The sequence below is a fragment of the Lindgomyces ingoldianus genome, assembly GCF_010093535.1.
Source record: "Lindgomyces ingoldianus strain ATCC 200398 unplaced genomic scaffold BDR25scaffold_35, whole genome shotgun sequence".
In the NCBI taxonomy this organism is placed as follows: Eukaryota; Fungi; Ascomycota; class Dothideomycetes; order Pleosporales; family Lindgomycetaceae; genus Lindgomyces; species Lindgomyces ingoldianus.
The window spans coordinates 498,248-521,834 of NW_022985196.1; the positions used below are offsets into that span (position 1 = coordinate 498,248).

Genomic DNA, 23,587 nt, shown 5'->3' on the forward strand with positions numbered 1-23,587 from the left:
CTAGTACGCGATATGTGGTCTTCTAAGCATAGCCTGTATCCTGAGGTGTTGGCGTATCTGGAATTGCAAACCCTTCTTCTCGAAGCATGGGAATACTTACATATAGAGGAGTTAGATAAGCTCGTTGATTTGAGGCTTGATAGAATTGTCTTTCAATCCTCAGTAGGACAAAGGCTCGGAAGACGGAACTAGATGTTAGACCATCCTTTCGGCTTGAAAATAGGTACCTATGATGAATTAATGCCCTATCATGAACATAGGAGAGTTCTTTACTAATTTGAGGAGCATTGATTCAAGTCCGAGAAGGGTCAGCACCGTCATGGGAAGTTCCACGAGGAGCCTATCTCGGACTAACTGAACCATGTCCCCCAGTGCGCTCCCAGTGTCTTTGTTACACCCAAGGCCGAACTCCAAAATGGCATTCATCTAGGCCGACACTCTTGGATTCACCCCAGCAGTATATGAGGAGGTCACGGTGTAAAAGTCGCTCCCTCTGCGAATCCTATACTTGCGTTCATAAAAATCATCAAGCCTATCCAAACCATAACGCAGCCAAATGACACTTTCGAGCAGAATGCAAATTCGAGGGACTAGGTGTTTGGGAGATCGGGTAGTACCTGAAAATGGAGCAGACTCTCGGATGGGCTCTGCATCGTTATCAAGCTCCAGGGAGTGGCACCTAGTGAGAAGACATCACAGCTTTCTTTCCACAGAGCTGAGCCACTGTCTGGTTGGCGAGGGGAGAATGAAATTCCTGTTTTCTAAATTGAGTAAGTTACTTTCAGCATTTTCGACAAACGCTCACTGGACTTAAGGATGCTTGAAATCCATGGATACCAATGTTGTACATTTCTGCCTTTATCAAATCAACGCTAGGTTCGAAATCACACAGTAGCGCAGTAGGGAAAGCATAGAACAGGTCGCCTTTTCCTAGGGAGATGATGGGTTCCCAATCTAGGTCAGAGTTGTTGTGGACAGGATCAGAACGCAAGACTAATCGCAGAAAATAAATTATATTCGACCAACGCGCGTTTGTTTAAGAGCAGGTTCACCATTGGCAGGCTGTATGCCTTGATTGATTCTGACGGGATGATTCTCTCTGTGATCTAGGATATTTTGGGATGTCTGTCGCCTAGGTCCTCAAGATTAGGGGTTGGGTTCTTCGTTGGACGATTCAAACCTGTTCTAGTATCCAATTCTTCTATGGACTTCTACGATTTCAGATTGATTCCATAATGAAAAAGCGATAAGGTAGCACTTAGATGAAAGAGAATATAGTAAATGAATGCCCCGGGAAGTAATAATTTGGTCGTCTAACACCTTGCGAACAACCTCAAATGCGCTCTACTAGCCAAGCTACAACAAGAACTTAGGCAGTATGTCATTTGCAGAGCCCTGTGAAGATCGAATCTCTTTGCAAACCCCGGCTTTCCTCGCTAAGTTTCCTTTAGCTAGATTGGGAAGAAGGTCGTGGGGGCGTGGGGTAAAGGAGTGCACTTAATCTTGACCATTACTACAAGCTATTCTCTAAAGTTTAATTGTTCTGCGTTGAGTTTACTCTAAGCCTACCTATTTCTTTTGATCACATGAAGGCGAAGGTTGCAATATATGGAGGCCACAAGTTAACCTGGCAGGGTTTATTCGAAAAGCCAGCATGGCTGCCAACGAACTACAGAGGACGAGAATCAACATCAGAGCGGCCTTGCATATGTCCTGGCCTGTCATATCACGTCGGAGAGAAAGTTGTTGGCAGATTGATGAGGGCAATGCATGATTCAACGAGCAATTGATTGGGCCAATCAGCAGGATAGTTATTCACGTGACATATCCAGGGGGAAGGCAGCCGAATGATGGAGCCTTCCCAACATCAAAATTCCATTTAGACTCCTCCAACAGCACCTCAAGCCATGTCACCACCCACGATAGAACCTCCATGTAGACACCATCGCAACTGTACTTTTCACAAGCAGTGGGGCACATCACCATCATCAAGGCCCTCATTCGGGGCAGGCGCCTTGTCCAAAAATAGCATCACCACACACACCGCAGGCATCCAGGCTTTTCCCCCAAACAAAAGATTATCGTTATTCCATAAGCTTCCTGCCCCACCTTGTATTAATTCCCCTATCCAAATTCTTCCAGCAGAGCTGCTACTCTCAATTGCTGTCTACCTGACACCAATCGATCAAGCCAGCCTTGCGCTGACATGCCGTTCACTTGGACTGGGACTTGGGCCTCCAGCATGGAAGTTGACTAGCAAGGCTGGTGAAGCTAGCTGGTACAAGCATGCGGATATGCTAGATCTATTGCAAAGGGATCTCCACAGCGAACAATGGTGGCGCTGTAAACAGTGCGAGATGTTTCATTCACGCAAGAAGAAGGCCGAGAACGAGGCTCTCAGAGGCTTTTTGGGACGACACTTGAGATTAAGCGGCATTATGGGTGCTAGCATGAGGAACGAGGGGGGAAGCTTGCAAATAGGGCTGCAAGACTATCCCGTTTACATTCTCGACTTTAGTCTACTAAAAGCAGTTATGGATCGACATTTCCTCGGTGCAGCACATGGTGTGTGTCTGAACACACTGAAATGCCAAGGAACGCGAACCAGCCTCCTTTCAAAGGCCTCGGAAATTGTTCTAAAGTATGATTTCGCACCTAAGATAGTCTTGGATAAGCTGCTGCTACAATCAACCTACACCTTCCGGCCTCAACCAACTATGTTCCTTCAGAAAGTGAAGGTCGATAAACCATCAGTACAGGACTTCCTCGACCAGCTTCAATTCCAGATATGCAGTCACGACATGGCCAGCGACATTTTTCAAAACTCTAAGCCGGAGATTGTGAATCCGTTCGCGGAAACAGTCCGGAAATGCCCGTACTGCCCGACCCAGTCCCAAGTCGGCTACAATTTACATGAGGAACTCATTATCCGTGTATGGCAGAATTTTGGCCCAGGAAGAAGTCCCAAGGATTCGGAATGGCTGCACATGTTAAAGTCTGGGAAGGAGGCGAGGAAATATGGCCGGGAGAAGGCGGATATTCGGACAGCGTACGAGAAGATTTTTTGTTCCACCAAGGACGAATTTGAGCTCCAGTTGGAGAGGTCAGACGGACAGGGGAATTGGTATGGTCCGGGGTTTATGAAGCCCGTGTATAAGACGTTGCCAGCCAAAGTAGCGGACTATTTGTAGTTGAGATCAGATATTGTAGATCTGCCTAGCTCGGTCAACTCTTGAGCAGCCCTGGTTCAAATTCATGAGAACGTACAGCTTGGAGGAATTGGGGGATTTTTCGTTCCAGCGACATTCTGGAATGGGGGTTGTAGGAGCATGAGCTCGCTAGAATGCTTCAAACCCGTTCCACCACAGGTAACCAAAGACGGCGAGGACACTGGCAAACGCGAATGCAAAGTTCATTTCAACTACGCTCCATACCCAGAGCGCACCGATGGGCGGTGCCGTCTTCATGACATGAAAGTAGCCATTGACGTTGCCGGAATAGACCATATAGCAACCAGCAATAACGGAGGTAGTCAAGAAGAAGACGTTTCTTAGAATAGGGAATCGCTTCGAAGTGTCGACATGGAGAAGATAGACCAGAGCAAAAAAGACGGGGAGCGCTTTCCCGGCACGCTGGAAGATTTCGGGCCATATGACTTCCTCCCGGTACTGCGAGTACACAACCACATCGAACGTCAAGTGTAGTGTCGCTAGGGATATTGAATAGAGCACAGCATTCCCGAGCGGACCTATGGGGTCTCCATCGTTGAACGGTCGCTCACCCGCTGGGGTGTTGTCATTATCCAGATTCCATCTCGCGGGTTTGCCCTTGTTGAGTTCCCTCTGTCGCTCTTCGGCAAGGTCAAAAAGTGTTTTCCCCTTTGGGCCAGAGCGATCGGGATGTTGGAGGAGGTATTCGATGCCAGCTTCATCCATCTCAGTGGTGGGCTGAAGGGCGGCGCCGGTACTGTGGCCGCTGGTTTTGGCATCGGTTTTGGCAGCTGCGCGCCGTTCCTTACGATTGCCTGCGGCCATATTTACAGCAGAAATGATGGTCGAGTGTTGTTGGGCGGAGATGGCGAGTTTCGGTGGAGTGGTTGCGCTTTCCAAGTTTGCGGAGCGGCTCTGCGGAAAGGAAAGAGCGAACCGCGCCTAAGCTTCCTTCCCCGGTTCCGATCCTTTCACTCCACCTCAACCGCACCCCGTCCCGCATGCATATATTACCGCCGGTTCCTCTGTCATGGTAGCCAGTGGTCCTCCAAGCTGCCTATGACAATGAATTGGCTCGCCTGGGCCTCTGTGCCCGTTATCGTCTTTAGCTTTTGGGTGTACACGTCCACGCTCAGCAGCTCATTTCCCACCTTGCGAGGGAAGCGCATTGTCCTCCTCATAGCTCATCCTGACGATGAGGCCATGTTCTTTGCGCCCACCTTGCTGGGATTGACGCGTCCAGAGCTCGGGAATCACGTCAAAATCCTGTGCCTAAGCAGCGGTACGTTTTGTCCAATCCTTCTGCGACCACCTTCGGCCCAAGGGCTAATTTGTGCTACTTCACAGGCAATGCTGACGGGCTGGGCGAAATCAGGAAGCAGGAGCTGGTGAAGAGCGGCCTTCAGCTGGGTTTGCGCGGGGAAGATGACATCCTCGTTATCGAAGACAAGCAAGGCTCCTGCCCAGACTGGCCGCGAGTGCCTATTAACGTGCCCGTAGAAACTTCCCGGATTCAATGACGGCTACGTGGCAACCTCGGCTGATATCAAACTTGCTCACCTCGGCATTCGCCCCGAAAATGGCCTCGATATCCTCCAAGGACCCCCCGCAAGCAACCATCGACGCAATTATTACCTTCGATGCTCACGGCATCTCCTCTCACCCGAACCACAAATCACTCTTCAACGGAGCACATGTGTTCCTCAAATCGCTCATGCATAGCCACAGCGGATGGGATTGTCCCATTAAACTCTACACCCTCACAACCACCAACATCTTTCGCAAATACTTGAGTTTGCTAGATTCGCCGTTCACCATCGCCGGCGCCGTGGCAAAGAGGAAAGAGATGGGAGGCTTCCCGACCCCATTGATGTATATCAGTGGCCCGGTAGGTTACAGGACTGCCCAGAAAGCTATGACCACAGCACATGAGAGTCAAATGCGCTGGTTCCGCTGGGGGTGGATAACTTTTTCGAGATACATGATACTCAATGATCTGAAAAAGGAGAAGACGTTGTAAGTTCGGCTGCTCCCGAAAGCTCTCATTCCCATCATTCCAGTGCATGCTATGAGATTTGCGGCGGCGTCGCCGAAGAAACGATACACAACCTGCAAGTTACTGTACCCACGCTCAGGGTGTCCATAATATATTTGATGACGTTCACTGGAATGCGAATGGAGCCCGCCGAGGCCCATTCCAAATTCAGCCTGGCCCCTAGGCGCCATGACAAGCAAAGCTGAAGGTTGGTGTGACATTGACGCATGTTCTGCATGCAGCATTGACATTTTCAGATTGAGAGTGGATGCTATCCCGGACTCTCATGCTGCGTGTACAACCCTCCCCTTCACGACTTGATCCCTTGCAGTCTGCTCAAACTTCCCTCTCACGCAAATATTTAAAAGGCAGGATCCGGGCCCTGTAACCGGCCACGACTTCCTCTTCATCATGAACCCTTCTCCACTCCTTCGTCTGCCTGTCGAATTACACTGGGATATCATCGATCTCCTCGATATCCAAGACCGAGCTCGCCTAGCATGTGCGAGCCAATACTTTTCGTCAATCATCAAGCCACCAACACATCAAGACTTCCTCGCAGCGGAAACCAGCCCGTGGGCCACCTCCAGAGATCTCTTCACCTGCAAAGGCTGCGTTCGATTTCGACATCTCCTTCAATTCACGGACGATATGAGGAAGGGCAAGCGAGGGCGCAACGGCGTGGGAGCCAATACAAGATTTTGCATAGATTGCGGGGTTGATCAGCATTGGTTTCCGTTGGGGGCGGAGGTTACGATCATGGGAGAAACCTACGTAATCTGCAGAGACTGCAGGAAGTTCACCGATCAGGTTGGCTCGAAGGGGCTTTGCAACCCTTGCTCACCGATATCAAGATCTGTCCGAAAGAAAAGACCAAAACCTAACACGGGAAACAACCAGTATGACAGCGAAGATGATTGGGCTTATTCGACACGATCTTGCGCGGGAGGCAAACACTCAGAGGAGATGTATGGCCTGTGGCCCGACATTTGAGCACAGCTCGGTTTCCTTTCCTTGTTTCACCTTGCAAACGGCTTCACGAGGTCAACGACTTTGATCAATGATACCAAGAGATGACCTAGTTGTCTTTTGGCAATAGTCATTTTCACGCGAATTATTTTCCCCTCTTGTATGGCTTTAAAGCTTACAAACTGTCTTCTTCCACGTTTTTCTTCTCGCTGTCGCTATTGCACGTTTGCCAGCCTCCGTCGTTCTGTCGTACACCACGTCATGCCTACAATGCACTTCCGCATTCACATTTTGTTAATCGCTAACCATGTACCTTCAAGACAAGCCCATTTTCACTAACTCTACTCAATTTTATGACCCATATAAATACTTCCTCATTGCCCGTAAACGTACTCTCAAGGTCTGGTACCTGGACGGGTTTTACGCCACTTAGAAAGCGTCTACTCTGCTTTTAACGCCATATTGTCCATTTAGAGTCCCATCCCCACTCCACAGTCTGTCATTATGGTTACTCAACTAAGAAAGAGCAAAGAAAAGGAGGAGGCAAAGATCCACCATCCAGGCCCGCAACGCCTACCAGCATTACTCCAACGCCTATCTTCAATCATGCCTTCTATTCCACTGCGCAGATCGACACCAAAGCAGCGGCCGAAGAGTGCACCTAACCTAGCCTGGCTCAATCCAAGTCGCGATTCACGGCCCGAAGATAAGCGACCTCTGCTACCCCCCAAGTTGAACATTCCTACATTGTCTGATCAGCAGTGTCCATATCATCCTACATTCTACACGTCCTTCCCTTCAATCGAAAGCCCCCGCTGCAGTAGCCTCCTCTGTCGCCTATGCCCACCCAACACCGTTCGTTCCGCAGCAGGCAGCTCTACAGGTAGCAGGAGGAATAATGCTACTAGCATCCGACCCTGTAATTCCAGCTGTGGGAGTCCATGCAGACACAGCGCGAATCCATCACGACCCAAAACACCTTGCGACCCATATCCCCATAGCCCTCTCACGGGAGTCCACAAAGCTGGTCTTTCCCATGTATCCGTCGGAGAAGAACCTGAGCTGACAAAGACAACAGAGTTGCCCATGGGTAGCCTTCAAACATTACCCAAAATCCCTTCCCTAAAATCGCTGCTTTCCTTCTCCCCTTTATCGCCCGTATTCCGTCCACCTACTCGCCACGGCCCTATACTCGAATCAGAGCGTGATCTCACATCTGATAGCTTCAACAATCACATCACTCCTTCTACTTTACTTCTTCCACGCAAAAAAGAGACACCTAGCCCAAAACTCCACTACATTCATGGTCTCCCACACGCGCACGACTATCCTTACGTACATAAACACGAGGTCAAACATCATTCAGCTGCAGGAGGTGTGCGACCACATACAGCAGTTGGAACCATTGGAGTAGAGAAAAAGAGGCCGGAATCTGGAGGCTCGGATTATGCGGAAACCGTCTTTTATCCGAGGATTAGGGGCTCAACTCCGGTACCAATCAGCCCACATAGGACAGCACAGCATAATAATCATCAGTGTTCGATACAGTATCAACATCATCAACAGATGCAGACTCAGACGCGTTTGAGATCTGGTGGTCATGTTATGCTTCATTCGGCGCATGGAAATCAGCTTACGCACATCGTGAATGCGACCAATGCGCCGCATAGTCTGGATATTTTCATTGCTAACCTACCATCCACATCCCCGCCCGTTCCCGCGACGGCGACGGCGACCGTAGGCTTAGACAGCCGACCTCCTTCACTCAGTCTAGAGGTAAACCCAACCCACATATACAGCACGTGTATTCGCAGAGCAACTCCGAGGGCCAGAGAAGTACGTGCGCAACACCAAGGGGAACATGCCCTCGATTCAGTGACTGCGGACAGCGCGAGTCCCAGCACAGAAACCTCCAGCACGACCACGCTTCAAATCCCATGCGTCGGCGGACGAAGGCTAGAACTGCGGGGAGGAAGAAGGGATGATTGCGTTCCCCGGCTTAGAGGCGGCGCTGAATCGCCTTATGGGAAAGCGAGAAGAGCGAGGATTGTGAGTGCGCGTTGGAGTTTTGGTTGCAGGAGAGGTTGCAGGGGAGATATAGATAGGAGAGATGCTGATATCGAGACATATGATCTGAGTCGTCGTCTTGGTTCACCACTTCGGCCGGCCGAGGTTAGGGTTTTGCAGGAAAGAACTGGATGGAGGAAAGATGAGATGAGGGCGAAAGGGTGTAGTCTGCCTATGCTAGCTCCTACATCCACCACGACCTCCGCGCCCGTCTGTGGACTTCGTGGGGGTGCTGGCTCTCCTTCCTCTTTACCTTCAACCTCCACATCTAAATTCTCATCTAAATCATCCCGCCCCCATCCCCTCTCCTTCCTCTCCTCTCTCTTCACTTTCCGCAAATCACTCGAAAATAGCACACCCCCGCCAGGACTACCAAAGCCGCTGAAAAACGAAGACCCCCTCCCACCAACACTGCTCTGGTTTGCGGGGGGGAGGAAGAGAGGACTGACGGTTGCAGGTTGGAAACGACAGAGGCCGAGGAAGAGGATGGGGGGGTTGTTGGGGATGGCAGTTTTTGGCTATAGGGCGGGTATGGCTTATGAGGGTGGTAGAAGGGGAGAGGGAGTGGGTGAGCGGGGAGAGGGAGAGGGGACGGACGGGGAAACGGGAGCAAAGGGGATAGGTGGTGAGAGAGGGAGGGATGAGGGTGGAGAAGGAACAAGGGATTTAGAGGGGTCTGACGGTGCCGTTGCTGGGGAGGATAGTGCTATTGAGGAGGGTGGTAGGGAAGGCGAGACTAGAAATGCTACTGGTGGAGAAGAAGCATCAGGGAAGAGAAGTGTAGAGGGTAGTGATGTTGAAAATATGGAAGAAGCTGAGAATGGAGCAGCAAAGAACGAGACCGCTGAGAATACCGAAGGCGTCGGTGGAAAGGAGAGCACTGACGAGGCTGAAAAGAATGCGGAAGACCGAAAGATCGAGGATGAGGCTGCTGAGAATACCGAAGGTGGAGGTGGTGGCAGCGAGCATGGTGATGCTTCCTCTGGAGAGAATGTGGAAGTTCAGGAAGCAGGAAATGCTGAAGGACTTGTGGACAATACTGCCGCTTCAGGCGAAAAAACCACAGAGGCGACTACTGGAGAAATTGGCAGTGAGCACACACCCAACGATGACGGAGAGGACACTAGCGGGAAGTGATTTCGAGATGATTTTGAGGTTGTTATTTGGCTAGAGCTATTTGTGAGGTTTCTTGATGAGAACTAACCCTCATTAGGTCTGTCTTGGGTCTTCTGACGCCAGTGTAGTGTCCATAGAAAGAGGAAATGAAACCTGGCCTATTAATTATTAACAAGAACCTAATTGTTAACCTTAAACGCGCTGGAGGATCTAATATAATGAAGCAGAAGGAGATTAGCCTCACTCCCCTGTAGCCATAACCTTTAATTGACGAAAGTGGAGTTAGACACATACCAAACTGACAGTCCCCTGCCTGCTATTTCCTCTCTCACGATTGAAGTAAAAGCGGTGCACCATCCTTGGGCTTCGCCTCCAAAAACTCCCCTGTAAACCAATAATGATCAACCAAGGACGCGGCGTCCTTCCGCTCCTTAGGTTCAAACTTCAACATCAGTGACAGCAAATCCGCCAAGCTGACGGCTTCCTCACGAGCAATATTCACACCTTTAATGCCCTCTCTCGCTACATTCATCGTCCTTCCGTCTTCTTCAAAACACGCAGTTCCTTGTCTGTCCCATTCCACATTTTCTGGTAATGTACCGTGGTATTCGTCTTTGATGTACCATTCACATGCGGAAAATAGCTCATCGTCTTCAACGGGGTCTTCGGGCCACGGCGGTGATACTCGTAGCCCTTTTGCAGCATCAGCGTCGTCTCGCGGCCTGGGCTCATCGTATTCGTCGAAGTACAGCCGATTCCAGGACGGGGGAAGTGGACCTAGTAATTCGATCATTTGGTTAATGCACTCCTCAGCATGACCTCCAGATCCAATATTCAGCAAACTATAACCCCCACGCATTTCATACACACCGCATGCAAGCGCCCAAACATCCGACGCCATGCCAGCAGAGAACTTCTCGAACCAAAGCTCAGGCGCTTTATAGGAGGCCGGGATACCGATGTCTTTAGGGGGGTGGCTGGTTTTAAAGGCTTCGCCAAAATCGAAGATCCGGATGCGCGAGGTTAGGTACTGGGGATCGAGATGGAGCATGCTCATCCGTTTGACTTGGTATTTCGGGAAGTGGGAGGAGGGTTGGGGGCCAGAGCTGTGCTGCGGATTGTGGATGATAGGGGATTGCGTTTTGGCGTATAGTTCCTCAACACTCCAGGAATGGATGGGGCCGAGTTCTAACGCAATGTTGCCGAGTGTGAGATCTACAACATTCATTAATGGAATTAAGGGGGCTAAAGTAGTGCAACGGTTTCAGGGGGAACGTCTTACCGCCATGGCAAACACCTATTGAATGTAAATGAGCAAGCGCCTGGGCCACTTGCCGACCAACAGATCGCACAACATGCCCCCGTAATCGCTTTCCTTCGTCAATAATTTGCGCCATAGAGGGCCCTAAAGCTTCGTACACTAAACAAGCATGATTTCCATTCGGCCCATCGAAAGAAAAAACTTCAAGCAGGAGCCCGATATGACAGTCACTAGCATGTGTCTTCTGGTCCTGCAATTGGAGATAGCCAAGATGTAGATCGCCCTGGAACGAGCTCCCGTCTGACATATCTGCTTCTGTTGCTTTGTATTTTACGGAGTGTGCTGAACACACAAATTTCAAGGCAACATATCGATGAAATTGATTGTCGCGTGCGAGCCAGACCGTGGAGAAACCTCCGAAACCAAGCTTGTGGACGATTGTGTATCGGCCGTCCTGGTATTGTTCGCCAAGGTGGACGGGGTGGTATCCTCCAGGTTTGTAGTTATGGATGTCTTCTACTTCCCGGCTGAAGGAGTCTGTGTGAAATATTGTTTCCCCTCTTCCATGGTCTTCTTCGTTGGCGGTCGAGGTATCGGTAGCTTCGCTGTTCTTCTGTTCTCCACGCTCTGAGTCACCCAGATGTCCGTCTGAATAGGGTAAGGCGTTCGAATTATGACCGAGTCCTGAAGATAGCTTTTCAAAGCTTCCTGAAGCTCTCCCGTGTTCAGACTGACGGAAAAGAGCAGTGAGTGTTTCTCCGGCTGGCCCAGTTCTGAAATGCCGTTACTAAGAATTTACAGTCTAGGTACTAATCCATATGTCTTACGTAGGCGGTGGCATTGCTTGTAATGTTCTGAAAGTCGATTTTTTTCCAGAAAGGTTTCAGGGATGCGTGAGATGAGTGTAGCAGTCCGTTTCTTGCGACTGGCGAAGTTCGTTCTAATTGCTAGATCGTAATCCGGGTGAAAGGGAAGAAAAACTATGATAGATTCAACGGGCACTGGCTGATGTCTTCAAGGACTTGGGCGCTGCTATTTCGCGCTGCCTCTAGAGCAAGTCCTGGCTGGCATCTGCAGCCTTGCTCACCGCTGATCAAATAACCGTAGTGAAGCAACACACCGAAGGGGATGGGGGTTTTCTAAGCCAGGTATCTTCAGTGAGTAATGGACCACTCACGAATAAATTTGCGCAGATAAATTGATCGAGCTAGGGGCAGTTTGATATGGCGGGTGCTTCAATACATCGGGGCGGTGCGGCTACGCTATGCCAAGACGCCATGTCCCAAATAGGACATCCGTGAAGGCCCCACCTTTAGGGTCTAACTTCCTCAATGTTTAAATGATCATACTTCCTGGGTACTGCCTTATCTAAGGTGTTGAGCATACCCCTCCCGAGACAGTAGCAATGGCGAGCTCACCAAACACTTATCCCATTTCCTATGTCCAAGGTTACACACCACCTAAGTACAGAAGAAAACAAGGCGCCGAGGCCAAGGCTGAACAAAATGCATTGGAGCGTTTGATATGGGAAACAGCAGATGAGTGCAAAAACATTGGCAAGGTTGAATGCTGGTGAGATATGATAGTTATACCTCCAACGTAGTCAAAGCTGAGAAGCGGACAGCCATGGCGAACACACATCTACCTTCGACCGATCGACCGGAATAAGGACTAAATGCTCCCCACACTTCACCGTTCGCTTCTATGAAGTTGGGCAGACGCGATATTACGGTGCACACATCAATTTCTCGCCATACACCGGGGTTGGGTCCAAGCAGGACTATTGGAACAACCTTCAACGGATGTCAGTTACTTGGGGAAAAGATGGCAAAGGAAAATGCTACCCTGGATGGCGGTTCGGCGTGAGGGTGAATCATCCACCAGGAGTGTCGTCTACTTCTCTCTCGTCTACTTCTCTCTCCACCGGGACGGCTCAAGCACCCTGGAGTTCCTCGCTTCCTCCGCTTCCTCCGTTTTATTCCCAAGCATCTCCAAGTTCTACTACTCCTAATCTAGGGAGCTTTCAAATCCCTTCCGACCTAAATAACCTCTTGAGCCCTGATGCCCTTCCGATCTCTACAAATCCCTCCCAATCGCTCTACGTACCCCCTCCTGGTTCTGGTTCGACGGATGTCTTTGCATCGTACCAGCACCCTGCTTTCAGCTCCATCATGAGCGGGCCAGACATGTTCAGTGTTCCAAATGCCTCCGATCCTTCCGGAATGTCCGATTTTTCGCGCCTTTCCAATCCTACAAGTATCTTAAGTTCTCTTGGTATCTCCAGTCGTGATTATGCCGTCCCCAGTCCTCCAGAGTTTTATAGTCATCCCGGCATCTCCAGTCCTCCAGGATCTTACAGTCATCCTAACATCTCCAGTCCTCCAGGATCTTACAGTCATCCTAACATCTCCAGTCCTCCAGGATCTTACAGCCATCCCGACATTTCCAGTCCTCCAGGATCTTACAGTCATCCCGACATTCCCAGTCCTCCAGGATTCTACAGTCATCCCGACATCTCCAGTCCTCCAGGGTTTTACAGTCATCCCGGCATCTCTAACCCCCCCGATATTTCCAGTCCTCCAGGGTTTTACAGTCATCCTAACATCACCAGCCCTCCCGATATTTCCAGGCCTCCAGATACATCCCATTGGTATCAGTAATGCACCCCTCGCACTCGACTCAACGCAGCTCCCGGACAAGCCTAACGAACAAATGCACAATATATAGCTACGCGCTGAGGGTGAATCTAGGATACTGGACGATGGTGGTATCTAGGCTGGGTGACCAGTTACGCTTTATTCCTATTTTTATTTCCGTATGCTTGAATCACATTAGTATTAGGTACCTTGAACAACTTGGAAGAATTTAACGAATGAATAGACATACTTTCGAGTGATTTTTTGAGTCCAGCCGGCCGTGTTGTTCAACAGACTTGAATTCAAAACATTTATGTATGTTTAATAGCCCTCGGGGTATCATGTGTGGTGGATCACTGCCTTCATTTTCACCTCATGTCTCTTCACTATACCCTTCATAATGGTTTCGCAGCTTTCCTTGATTCCTTAAGCCCAGTCTTCGGATCTTGGAACTCCTTCCATGAAATCGGATACATCTGATTCCCTGCCTCGCTCGTCGCCATGACGACGCCGAATTCGTCGGAAGCGGTTGAAAGGTAGTAATTCGACTGGTCGCCTAATGAGACCTATTCTTTGTCAGCATGTCACCCAACAACGCCACCCTCCTCGTAGAAATTAGAAAACAACAAGAAAGAACAAAGCCCGTAGGAAGAAGGGGACTACTCACAACCTGCCCCCTCACCAAATCGCCAACCCTAAACACCTCCTCGATCCTAACTCTGTCCTTCTCAGTCGCTCTAACATCTTCCCTTCTTATTAGTCCTTGAAAGCCCTCCCTACACACAGTATCCGCGACAACGAGAATCTCAACAGTTGCAAATCGCTGCCCCAACCGCGTTACTTTCGCTAGAACCACGCTCTCAACCTCAGGGAGGATATTGGAGCCGCCGCCACTGTTGGTGCCAAGAATACCGAGTGTATTTTCATTGACAGTCGTGCTAGAAGAGGGGCGCGAGATGGAAACGAGGGGTAGCGGTTTCGTGGGCGTCGTGGCATTACTTGGGGTGCGGTAGCGGGAATTAGAGACTACAGGCCCGGCTATTGAAGCGTAGATTTGGGAGTTGTGGATGTGTGTCCCGGGGCCGGGAGCGTATTTTGTTGCAGGACCAAGGAGTTGGCCTGGCAGGGCGAGGGAAGGGAGAGACATAGTGGGTGGCGTAGCGGGAGGTTGGCGGTTTTGCGAGGGTTTGAAGGGGATTTTTTTTTCTTCAATTCTGCGTTTTTCTAAAGGGAATGGAGGCGTAAAATTGGTGAGTTCGAGGCGATTTTGTAGCTACGTGATGTGGGGTTATAGGGTTGATTGTGCAGGCTTTGAACTTTTCAGGATGCAAACGACTTCAGTTACGTAAACTTGCCCCGTTTTCTACTTGCCTATTTAGGCAAGTAGCATTCTAAAGGCATCGAACATCTGCAGCAGGGTCTAGCAACCCCTACACGTGCATTCTGCAACTACAAGATCTCTTTCTCGCCTCATCCCTTTATCCCACACTACCAAGCCGCCAATTCTCTGCGCCTCCAAAGACCGCACTTCGCAAGAATGTAAGAAGTCTCGTAAGCCCACCGATAAAATCTCTACTGGCAACTTCAGCAGCAATGCTGCCCTGGGTCAATCTCTGTACCAAAAATCCCTTTACTTATAACAGAGGTAGCTTGAAATCACATCACTCCATCCAATAGTTCGGAGATAAGGGGTGTCTCCCCTAACTGTCAAAGCTACATAATAGTCAGCCTTGTAGTCCAATGTCCACGACGGTGAGGAAGGCCTACTATTTCCTTTGCAGTTGGAGTCTACGTAGAACACGCAGCCGTACCCTGACTGCACGCGCAGCGAGCTGATGATATCGTTCCAGCCGTTGCCGAGGCCGTAGCAGTGATTCACTGGATTTTCATTAACATTGGGGATGGTGGAAAAGCTCGGAAAAAGGTAAGGCCTACAGTCGGAAGACAGAGCCTCGTGACGGCCGGAAAAGTTGTCATCTGCGTTTGGTTAGGTACTCTCTTTACAGTCTTGAGTAGAGTGGATTATATGTACGTACCGGCCCAAACATCTACAATCATACTCTCGCGCTTCATCAAGTTCACATCCCTTTTGGAGACGCCGGTTGCCGTTTCATTGGATGAAAGTTGGGGAATGACAGGTAACTCCATGACTCCGAGATCGATGTTGGAAGAGGCGGTATTGCGCGTCTCGACGGCAAGGCTGGAGACGGTAGCCATGAGGGCGGCAGTGGTGAAGGTGGTGAAGAACTTCATGTTGGGTGAGTGGAGAATAGAGACCGAAAGTTAATCGATGGGATTGTGGATTGCTGGATGGAAGTGGGGATGAGAAGCTGGAGGGGAGCGGGAGACATTCTTATATAGACCCCCCTCGCTCTTGACAAGGACGATGTCTCGTACTCGGATGTGAACATATTCCTCTTCTAGGTTACGAATAATATTGCCCCAACATCGGGTAGTCCGTGAAGGCAACTTCGTCAAGGCCCAAGATCAGTGTACTCTTCCTTCAACTCATGATACGAAGTGTCATCGTCGCACAGTTGCTGGAAACGTAGTAGACCTTCTGCCTACCGATATTGCCAATAACTCATGATCAAATTGGCTCCTAGGCCAAGCGAAGTGAGTAAGAACCGCAGTAAGGGGGTTCTTGGGGGGCGCTGTTGGCATCGCGAGGCATTTCCTGACGGAAGTTGTCTTCCAAAGCAAAGGTGCCTCTAGAATACCGTTCAAGCCCAACTCGCAAGCGGCACAAGACTTCCGATAATAGCTTTATCTACGAAGACATTCTCTTAACTTAGAACTTTAGTTCGCCCTTGGGCTCTTTGTTTTTCATTGTGGCATTCATGGTCAGTCGCTTGGACATGACGAGGAAAAGGAAACTGAAGAGGATTCGCACATGGCCATAGTGCAGTAGAGAGCGCTCGAGCTTAGATGAGAACCAGACCATTTGTGCATAGCGTAGTATCAAACTGTGACCTACGCATATTGTTCTTGAGAAATAGAGTGGAAGGATTACGGACAGTGATTACTCAGTTAAGTGAGATGACAGATACTGTTCCTCGGGGATTGACGACCCGGTGTTATTGTAAGCTGAAAGCTTATTAAATTAAAAAATGGGGTTGGAAACATGAGCCTTCCGTACCCATGTTCTCAGCCTCATTTCGTTCATGAACCACCAACAAGTCTCGACGTGCATCATGCGCGTCTGACTTCTAAAGTTACAGCATGGTCTCAATAACTCTTCATGAGCCCTCGCCTGCGGGTCAAATGGTCGTACATAACTCCTTCGGGTGCTATTCCGAGAGGAATGTTCGTAGTAAGCGCCGAAATATATTGCAGGCGGCATTTTAGTTCTGCATGTCGGTCGGGTTACCCTATTGTTAAAAAGGGCCGAAAATTTGCTGGGAATGGACAGCTGAGTTTACAGTAAGAATATTTAGACATAAATCAAATGCTCCTAAAATAGTTAGCATATCGTATTAGTACTGTAAGTACGCGAGTTCCAGTTCGTTTAACGAGAAAGGTGACATCGATATCTCTTCAATCGGACCCCACGTCTTGTCTAGGGTAAAAGCTTTGGATGTATATTGTGAGAGGAAGTGGGACGTGTAATTATGTTGTTGTATGAGAGCGTTGCTGATGTTAGCCTTACCCAACTCAACAAAACAGTGATAGAAAAATTGCAGGATTCTGCCATACTCCAACCAACTCACCGCTTCCATGTCGTGTCATCCCTTTGACCCAGTCATTGTAAGCAATCCTTCCAATCTAGATGGCATACTACCAGCTCACGGCGCCTAGCACTCAACACCAACCGAATGCCTGTAGGGAGACTACGGCCAAAAGCAGAGTCTATATGTTAAACTTCTTACTGAAATCGGGGATAAGACTAACAGAATGCAGATTTATGTCCCAAATTGCCTCTGCCATATTCTAAGTGAAGTGATAAGATGTAGTAGAGTCTTGGAGAGCTAACGTTGAAATAGAGTGAGGCTTCCGGAAAATGATGCGGAGGGCCAGGGCTCATTCGTATTCGGCATTTGGTATTTTGCAGGAACATCACAGTGCGGGGTCGCAACCTCTTAAGATTCAAATTTTCAGAAGCGGAAATTGACCAGGAAATGTCTCGGGAAGATAGCCGAAGCATGTGCTGGTCTTTAGCTCGATATGTTAAGGTCGAAGGTCTGGAGTTGGAAGAACAGTTTGACAGCAGGTATGTCCTTTATCTACCAAGTCTAACTCAACTTTAGCCCGCGCCAATAGAGAACTGCAGTGATTAGCTCAAGCTGTATTAGATCGGCAAAACCAAAGACTGCTGGTTCTACTCCTACGTCCGGATAGTTTGAGAATCACATGAATTTAGAGTGTCTCCGGAATCTCTCCGGGATGGTAAAAAGTTAACACTATAGCTGTGTAGTTATTTGCAGAGGCGGTTTAAGAGCAGCCGTAGTATAATATCCATTAGAAATTCGTCTTCCCAGTGTTGTCTTCGCGTAGTAGAAGAATTTGTTGACTTGTATGAGAGGCTAGCAGGACCCACCCTGCACGTGATTCCCAAATTAAGCGTGTCCACTTAGGTGGGTATTAGTACAAGAAACACCGTTCATACCATAAGAAATAGGGTCCCTGAAAATACGAATTCAATGTCAGGCCAAGGAACAATGTGGTACGAAATACAACGAACAACCCCTGCAACTTGCAAGATAGACATACCGGGCAAACCATATGTTCGTTCATCAAGGGCTCCCATTGGCTAAATTCCGTACATTCCAAGTCTCTGTATTAACTTATGCGCGCCTCAGACTAAAACATACGCCCGATGGAGCTACGCCGCATCCTTCTTATCTTCGAAGCCCCCCCTTTGTCGTCGTTCAACTCTCTACGAAAATTACTCGAAGGCCAAACTTCGCCGCGCATTAGGATTCTATAATCCGTTCCAAGTACGCAAGCACGTTTTCCTCCATGAGTAGGTAAGGACAAGAGTTCCATCCAGAGAACGCCACATAACAGGAATACAGCACCCAGACGCCGCCCACCGAGTCGCAATCTGCTCAGATGCAGGAGCAGGTTCCAACGGAACAGGAAGCAGATGCTCTTCTAATGAGTTGTACGAAGGGAGTGGAGCCACAATAGCTTTTCTGTAATGACCGTGTCGGGGCCACCACTGTCTAATATCTAATACGCACCTATTCTCACGAAAGAAAAGGGGGTTCTGGAACTGATGTCTAAGCGTCCTCGAGATGATACAGAGCTTTTGGCATATTTCAAGAAGCGCAAACACAGGGAAAAGACTCTTCAGCCAAATATCTCAAAGCCTAAAGCCTCAAAGAAGAAAACGGTAGGAGGTAATTTAGATGAAGGAGTTACTTCCTGAATGCGACCCTCAGACAGTTCCCACAATCCTTCAATTAAGTAGTCATACTGGAACTCGGAGTTTGATTTTAGGCAAACTAATTCCTCCCCGGGCTGTAGCGCTCAACTTTTCAGAAACGGTGCAAATCCGAAATTAATCTAAAGTTGTGCCGCATCCTTCTAACCTCTTCTACATACGCTCATGTGATAGTTAGCAACGCATATGTTATGAACTAGCGTTATTTATTATGCAAGCTTTGTCCCATACATACTGTCTGTAAGATGCGTCTTATCTCGAATTGTCGCATTCAGGTTCTCTCTCTACTAACTTGTTATCTTTTACATCCTTACCCTAAAATCTATTTAAAATTAGCCGACACCCCTTCCCTCAGTCATCTAGTCGTTCCAAGATTTAACTTTTTCCAAGCACCGCATTCTATCAACTGTAATTGACCTCCCGCTGAAACTATTGATGTCGACTCGGAAGTGGTGATTAATTTTACCGATGACATGCATCAAGTAGAAGGCTTCTTGGGTCATGCCCCCCCGGGCACAAAATAGTGTAAAGCTTTTTGGGAGCACCAGAGGCATGAGGAACTGGATTGATTGCTAAAAAAAAAAAAAAAAAAAAAAGTGTATCTAAGGGTCTATATATGCAAGGAGTGAGCCAGGCAGTAGTAGCTCCTGAATACGAGCATATGGTGGAGCTCTCCAAACTCTACCACCTGCTCAATACATGAAACCACTGTCTCCTAGTATAGTTAAGTGCTACCTGCTAAGCAACTTGCCGCGTAGCCCACTCCTTTGTATATAGACTCTTAGGTTCATTTTTTGGGTAATCAGCTCACTTCCTCATGGATTAGTGCTTCCAATAGCTTTATACCTTGCGTTAAACAGTTAGGATTAGAATTGACGCCAACGGGAGGCACGGTAGCTAAGTCACCATTCAACGAGACTAACGTGTCTGGTTTATTTGTGGCAGGCAATAGCTGTTCTCCTTCGAAGGTAGTGTGGAATGGCTTGTACACAGGAAATCTAGCGGGGACTGGTGTATTTGGTCAGATCCTTGAAGATCGATGGGTCAACGCGAAGTTCATACATTCACAGATCCCGAACACCCTTTGTGTCTAAATACATGATATATATAGAACCCTAGCAAGAAAGAATCTGTCTACGCACAGTTAGGGGTAAAAGCCCGAGTTGGTCATACTTCCCCTTTAGCTAAAGTAGCTAAGGAGTTCTACATCTGTCTTCACTTATTGGTAATGGCTACGTACGCAGGCATAGTGAATGCGACCACTCCACTGTCCAACTTCTTATATCCCTCGTAATTTTCCAGCCAATCGACCATTGTGCCAATCACACCGTCCCATTTCTCCTCATCCTCAGCCGTCCACCCAGTTGCTGGGTAACCAAGAAAGCTCCAAACGGCGGATGCCCACAGGCAAAGATCCTTGACTTCCAAAACCGCATACTTTCGCTCTAACTTGATAGTCTCCGGCTTGAAACCCGCGCTTTCCAGAACAGCGCGAAGATTTTTGTCGTTAAAGCCTCCCGCTTAATGGCAGGCGGGATCTCGGCGCTTTCTGGTCTCACGGCACGGTGTGCTGCGGAGACAACTTGAACCGGCAGAGGCTTATCCCAAATACTTAGAACGGTTAGGTCACCATCCTTGATGGTGCGGCGGATGTGTTTGGCAGCCACAGAAGCACCTTCCATGACCATGATGCCAAGGTTGGTGATCGAGTGAGCGAATGTACCATCAGGGAAGGCTAGTGCTTCAGAAGGCATAACCTCCGCCTTCACCAGCCATCCTTTCTCCGCTGACGTCTTCGCGAGCTGTTCTGTTACCTGGGGAACCATATCTGTCGCAAAGATGGTGATGTCTTTAACGCCGGTCCCCATGATAGCTTCGGTCATTGGACCCGTACCACACGCATTGTCGTGGATGACAGAGCCCGGCAGAATCGGTGGAATGAACTCTAGCAGTCGCTTCGCAACCTGCTCTCAGTTATTGCCTGCAAGCTGAGTAAAAAAAGGCCAGCTTCGGGGGAAGGCATTGCTTGGGTACGAACTATGACATCGTGGTTGCCGTGGCTTGATTTTTGGTGGTTGGCTCAAAGGTTGAGAGGCGCGGGAGAGGTGTGGAGAAGCGTCTAAATACAATTTCGTTAACTGATTGTGTGTCAGATCACGTTCTCATTTCTTGTGTTACAGTAAGTTATAGGCAATTGCGCTGTTAAGTACTTCACGCCTTGGGAGTAGCATTCTTCTCGGATACATACCTAGATATCAGTCGGTGAGAACATGGCTTGTATCTTCGAAAGCACCCACAGATCAGATCCCGTCGCTCCGATACCCTGGAGGAGATCTTAGAAGCTTCCAAACCTGTAATATCAGACCACGTGCCTTAGATCTGGCTCTGCTCTGGCTCATGTGCGCGAGACGGTTAAATTCCAATTTCTAATGCTATGCCCGGAGAGTTTTGTGTCACCAGCCTTGTGGGAGTGGACAGACTAAATACAATCTGCTTTGTTCTTCATTGAAACTGAGACTTTGCTGCACCAATAAGTCGGTCTAGGCTTGTATGAAATCCTGTTGGATGCCTTCCCACTCCGTGCCACCCAGCGTGGCCAACAGTACGTAGTACGTTACGTTTAAGCTTTTTTCTGCCAGTAACTTCTTAATTTAGTAGTACTTTTATACATAAGCAGTAAATTAATTAGCAAGTATGTAACATAATAGTAACTTCTTAAAAATTTTATACTTTTATACTTTTTATAAAAAGTTTTATTAGTCTAGGTTAAAATTATTCTAGAAAAAGCTTTTTAGCCTAAATAAAGTCCTCTAGAGTAGTTAATTTACTTTTTATAGCCTTATTACATAACTAGTTCTTTTAAAGCTGTAGAGCTTTAATTATATAACCTGCTAAGCAGTTTCTATTAATTATAACTATTCTTTTACTTTTAAAGAAGGCTCTCTTACAGTCACAGCTTATTAAGGGTATATAGAGGAAATTAAGAGTGATTTTAAAAAGTGTAGGGTAGAAGTAACAACTAACTTTAAGCTACTAAGTAAAAAGTAATTAAAATAGTAAAGATCCTTCTTTAGCTATAAAAAGGTCTTTAATGTAGCTATTATAGTATTATTAAAGCTCTATTATTTTCTGCTGTTTTTTATATAACCTTAAGCCTATAAGAAAGCTTATGTTAATAAAAAAAGTTTACTTATAGCCCTTATTATAATACTTACTACTAAGGAGCTTGCGCTAGTAAGGTTGTAGATCCTTCTTCTCCTTATTGCCCTTTGTCTGTCACGATTGTGCACGAGTAAGGTTATAGAGCTTCACAGAGGTCTAGTTTAATTACTATGTAAGGTATTATAGTAGGTATAAGACGTTGTGTAAGGAACAGGAAGGTTTAGAAAAAAATTAGTAATTAAATACTTAGCTTAAAAGTCTAAGCGCTTTAAGTATAAATTAAGCCTATTTTAAGTTTAGTTAGTGTTAAAGTAGTTTATACTTAAGTTTATGTCTATGTTATGTTATATTTATGTTAGACATGCACTAATAATACTTTAGTACATGTCTAATATAGTTATGTCTAGGATCTAGAGAGGATACTATAATAGTACCCCCTCTTTTATTAGAAAAAGAATTCTTTACATTAGTAGTTCTAGCATTAGGTTGTCTTTATTAGGGTATAAGTTTAGTTTAGATAGGTATTAGGCATAAAATTAGGTTACTATAAAGTTCTTTTATAAGGCTTTTATAGGTTTCTATAACAGTTTATTGTATCTAGTCTATTTTATAAGGTATTTATAAATATGTTTTTTTTATTAAACTAGATTTATTTAACATCTTTTATAACATATTCTAGTTTATTATTTATAATAATAGGTTTAAGTAGCAGGTTTAGCTATCTAGGTAAATAGTTAGATTTAAAGGCTACTTAGCGCAGCAACAATACGTGGAACACAGGGTGTATCTTTATACTGTTAGGTAGGATTAATTAGTAAGTGTGTAATAAGACTATATAGGCTACTATAAAAGGGCTAAAGTTCTTTTAATTAAGTTTCTTTAATTATTAGTTTATTTAGATATTTCTAGTGTCTAGCTAGACCTTCTTGCTAGCTACATATGTAGGGGTAAAAGTTTAGAATTAGTTTATATACTTTTATTAAAGAGCTTAAGCCTATGTAAGCTTTTTATAAACATATTTAAATATATTTTAGATTTTATTAATAAGTCTATTTATATTTATTACTTATATAAATTAATAAGTTAGTTAGAGAGTATTTAAAAGTAGTTTAAATTCTATTTAAGAGTAGTATCTATAGTTTACTAAGAATAAAAATACTTATGTTAATTTAGATGTTATGTTATTAGCTTTAAACTATACTATAGCTAACTATTTTACTTAGTTATCTTACTAGTAGTTTATATACACTTATAAAACTTATTTTATTATAGTGTTTATGTTTTTAGTCTAGCTATTAGTCTTTAAGTAAAAAGCTATAAATAGATAAGAAATAATTTAGAGCTATTTATAAAGTTTATTCTAAAAGGCTAAGACAAACTACGTACCTCTGTCTAATATAATTATGTTAGGTAAGCTATAGTAAACTTATACATATTAGTAGAATAACTAGGCTATATTAAGGGCAGTTATAAAGAAACATAGTATTAAGTGTTAATACTTAGTTAAGTAATTAACAACTACTATAATATTTATATACTCTTTAAATAAAGGTAAGTTTATAATAAAATTAATTAATATATCTTTTTAAGCTTATTTAAAGATTAAGAGCAGTTTAAGCAGGCTATTATACTTTTTTTAGAAAGCCTTTACTTTACAGTAAGTATAGCAACATAATACATATTAGCGTACAGTATAGAACATGCAGGGCTAGTAGTACTCTCTCTGTAGTAGGTTAAGAGTCTTTC

At 46.6% G+C, this 23,587-nt stretch overlaps 12 protein-coding genes across 12 annotated transcripts; 5 read left to right on the plus strand and 7 right to left on the minus strand.

Moving 5' to 3' along the window:
- Positions 1-1,378: 1,378 nt before the first annotated feature.
- Positions 1,379-3,191, plus strand: BDR25DRAFT_359911 (uncharacterized protein; the record flags this gene model as incomplete). Its single annotated transcript, XM_033696168.1, has 5 exons — positions 1,379-1,440; positions 1,490-1,532; positions 1,593-1,730; positions 1,784-1,935; positions 1,994-3,191. 5 exons carry the CDS (start codon positions 1,379-1,381, stop codon positions 3,189-3,191), a joined length of 1,593 nt encoding a protein of 530 aa, XP_033542969.1.
- Positions 3,192-3,265: 74 nt separating this feature from the next.
- On the minus strand, positions 3,266-4,093 carry BDR25DRAFT_79651 (uncharacterized protein). Its single transcript, XM_033699059.1, has one exon. The coding sequence runs from the start codon at positions 4,032-4,034 to the stop codon at positions 3,339-3,341; it is 696 nt and encodes a 231-aa protein (XP_033542970.1). The 5' UTR covers positions 4,035-4,093; the 3' UTR covers positions 3,266-3,338.
- A 181-nt stretch (positions 4,094-4,274) lies between these two features.
- On the plus strand, positions 4,275-5,229 carry BDR25DRAFT_328234 (phosphatidylinositol glycan class L; the record flags this gene model as incomplete). The annotated part of the gene is made up of 3 exons (XM_033692374.1): positions 4,275-4,491; positions 4,557-4,659; positions 4,710-5,229. 3 exons carry the CDS (start codon positions 4,275-4,277, stop codon positions 5,227-5,229), a joined length of 840 nt encoding a protein of 279 aa, XP_033542971.1.
- Positions 5,230-5,418: 189 nt separating this feature from the next.
- On the plus strand, positions 5,419-6,571 carry BDR25DRAFT_79655 (uncharacterized protein). Its single transcript, XM_033699060.1, has 2 exons — positions 5,419-5,452; positions 5,502-6,571. The coding sequence occupies exon 2, from the start codon at positions 5,656-5,658 to the stop codon at positions 6,235-6,237; it is 582 nt and encodes a 193-aa protein (XP_033542972.1). The 5' UTR covers positions 5,419-5,452; positions 5,502-5,655; the 3' UTR covers positions 6,238-6,571.
- A 2,372-nt stretch (positions 6,572-8,943) lies between these two features.
- BDR25DRAFT_306318 (uncharacterized protein) lies at positions 8,944-9,563 on the minus strand. The gene has a single exon (XM_033690600.1). It carries the CDS (start codon positions 9,247-9,249, stop codon positions 9,046-9,048), a length of 204 nt encoding a protein of 67 aa, XP_033542973.1. The 5' UTR covers positions 9,250-9,563; the 3' UTR covers positions 8,944-9,045.
- A 141-nt stretch (positions 9,564-9,704) lies between these two features.
- On the minus strand, positions 9,705-11,846 carry BDR25DRAFT_269290 (kinase-like protein). The gene is made up of 3 exons (XM_033687157.1): positions 11,485-11,846; positions 10,679-11,430; positions 9,705-10,611 (listed from the first exon to the last, which is right to left on the minus strand). Exons 1-3 carry the CDS (start codon positions 11,496-11,498, stop codon positions 9,725-9,727), a joined length of 1,653 nt encoding a protein of 550 aa, XP_033542974.1. The 5' UTR covers positions 11,499-11,846; the 3' UTR covers positions 9,705-9,724.
- Positions 11,847-12,999: 1,153 nt separating this feature from the next.
- BDR25DRAFT_169029 (uncharacterized protein) lies at positions 13,000-13,272 on the plus strand (the record flags this gene model as incomplete). The annotated part of the gene is made up of 1 exon (XM_033684112.1): positions 13,000-13,272. A coding segment is annotated over one exon (273 nt), but the record flags the coding sequence as incomplete, so codon positions are not given.
- Positions 13,273-13,469: 197 nt separating this feature from the next.
- BDR25DRAFT_79683 (uncharacterized protein) lies at positions 13,470-14,582 on the minus strand. The gene is made up of 3 exons (XM_033699061.1): positions 13,961-14,582; positions 13,544-13,859; positions 13,470-13,477 (listed from the first exon to the last, which is right to left on the minus strand). The coding sequence occupies exons 1-2, from the start codon at positions 14,438-14,440 to the stop codon at positions 13,689-13,691; spliced, it is 651 nt and encodes a 216-aa protein (XP_033542976.1). The 5' UTR covers positions 14,441-14,582; the 3' UTR covers positions 13,470-13,477; positions 13,544-13,688.
- An 18-nt stretch (positions 14,583-14,600) lies between these two features.
- BDR25DRAFT_345727 (uncharacterized protein) lies at positions 14,601-15,602 on the minus strand. Its single transcript, XM_033694076.1, has 4 exons — positions 15,330-15,602; positions 15,229-15,270; positions 15,061-15,171; positions 14,601-15,006 (listed from the first exon to the last, which is right to left on the minus strand). The coding sequence occupies exons 1-4, from the start codon at positions 15,544-15,546 to the stop codon at positions 14,924-14,926; spliced, it is 453 nt and encodes a 150-aa protein (XP_033542977.1). The 5' UTR covers positions 15,547-15,602; the 3' UTR covers positions 14,601-14,923.
- Positions 15,577-17,012, minus strand: BDR25DRAFT_359917 (uncharacterized protein; the record flags this gene model as incomplete). Its single annotated transcript, XM_033696169.1, has 9 exons — positions 15,577-15,623; positions 15,673-15,689; positions 15,723-15,794; positions 15,862-15,947; positions 15,976-16,057; positions 16,092-16,259; positions 16,320-16,348; positions 16,418-16,691; positions 16,786-17,012. 9 exons carry the CDS (start codon positions 17,010-17,012, stop codon positions 15,577-15,579), a joined length of 1,002 nt encoding a protein of 333 aa, XP_033542978.1.
- Positions 17,013-17,062: 50 nt separating this feature from the next.
- BDR25DRAFT_359918 (uncharacterized protein) lies at positions 17,063-19,773 on the plus strand (the record flags this gene model as incomplete). The annotated part of the gene is made up of 17 exons (XM_033696170.1): positions 17,063-17,140; positions 17,187-17,227; positions 17,277-17,354; positions 17,378-17,503; positions 17,556-17,621; positions 17,654-17,679; positions 17,788-17,857; positions 17,941-18,063; positions 18,116-18,256; positions 18,309-18,408; positions 18,497-18,628; positions 18,678-18,782; positions 18,925-18,954; positions 19,043-19,128; positions 19,163-19,202; positions 19,324-19,389; positions 19,465-19,773. 17 exons carry the CDS (start codon positions 17,063-17,065, stop codon positions 19,771-19,773), a joined length of 1,617 nt encoding a protein of 538 aa, XP_033542979.1.
- A 121-nt stretch (positions 19,774-19,894) lies between these two features.
- BDR25DRAFT_359919 (uncharacterized protein) lies at positions 19,895-20,910 on the minus strand (the record flags this gene model as incomplete). Its single annotated transcript, XM_033696171.1, has 4 exons — positions 19,895-20,199; positions 20,244-20,648; positions 20,718-20,817; positions 20,890-20,910. The coding sequence occupies 4 exons, from the start codon at positions 20,908-20,910 to the stop codon at positions 19,895-19,897; spliced, it is 831 nt and encodes a 276-aa protein (XP_033542980.1).
- Positions 20,911-23,587: the final 2,677 nt, after the last annotated feature.

Coding starts and splice junctions, on each gene's coding strand:
- BDR25DRAFT_79651 (XM_033699059.1), bottom strand. CDS start 4,034: ATGGCCGCAGGCAATCGTAAGGAACGGCGCGCAGCTGCCAAAACCGAT.
- BDR25DRAFT_79655 (XM_033699060.1), top strand. CDS start 5,656: ATGAACCCTTCTCCACTCCTTCGTCTGCCTGTCGAATTACACTGGGAT.
- BDR25DRAFT_306318 (XM_033690600.1), bottom strand. CDS start 9,249: ATGCTCGCTGCCACCACCTCCACCTTCGGTATTCTCAGCAGCCTCATC.
- BDR25DRAFT_269290 (XM_033687157.1), bottom strand. Junction 10,612..10,678: donor AATAGGTGTTTGCCATGGCG/GTAAGACGTTCC, acceptor TGAATGTTGTAG/ATCTCACACTCGGCAACATT.
- BDR25DRAFT_79683 (XM_033699061.1), bottom strand. CDS start 14,440: ATGTCTCTCCCTTCCCTCGCCCTGCCAGGCCAACTCCTTGGTCCTGCA. Junction 13,860..13,960: donor ATTTGGTGAGGGGGCAGGTT/GTGAGTAGTCCC, acceptor GACAAAGAATAG/GTCTCATTAGGCGACCAGTC.
- BDR25DRAFT_345727 (XM_033694076.1), bottom strand. CDS start 15,546: ATGAAGTTCTTCACCACCTTCACCACTGCCGCCCTCATGGCTACCGTC. Junction 15,271..15,329: donor GATTGTAGATGTTTGGGCCG/GTACGTACATAT, acceptor AACCAAACGCAG/ATGACAACTTTTCCGGCCGT. Junction 15,007..15,060: donor CTCCAACTGCAAAGGAAATA/GTAGGCCTTCCT, acceptor ACTATTATGTAG/CTTTGACAGTTAGGGGAGAC.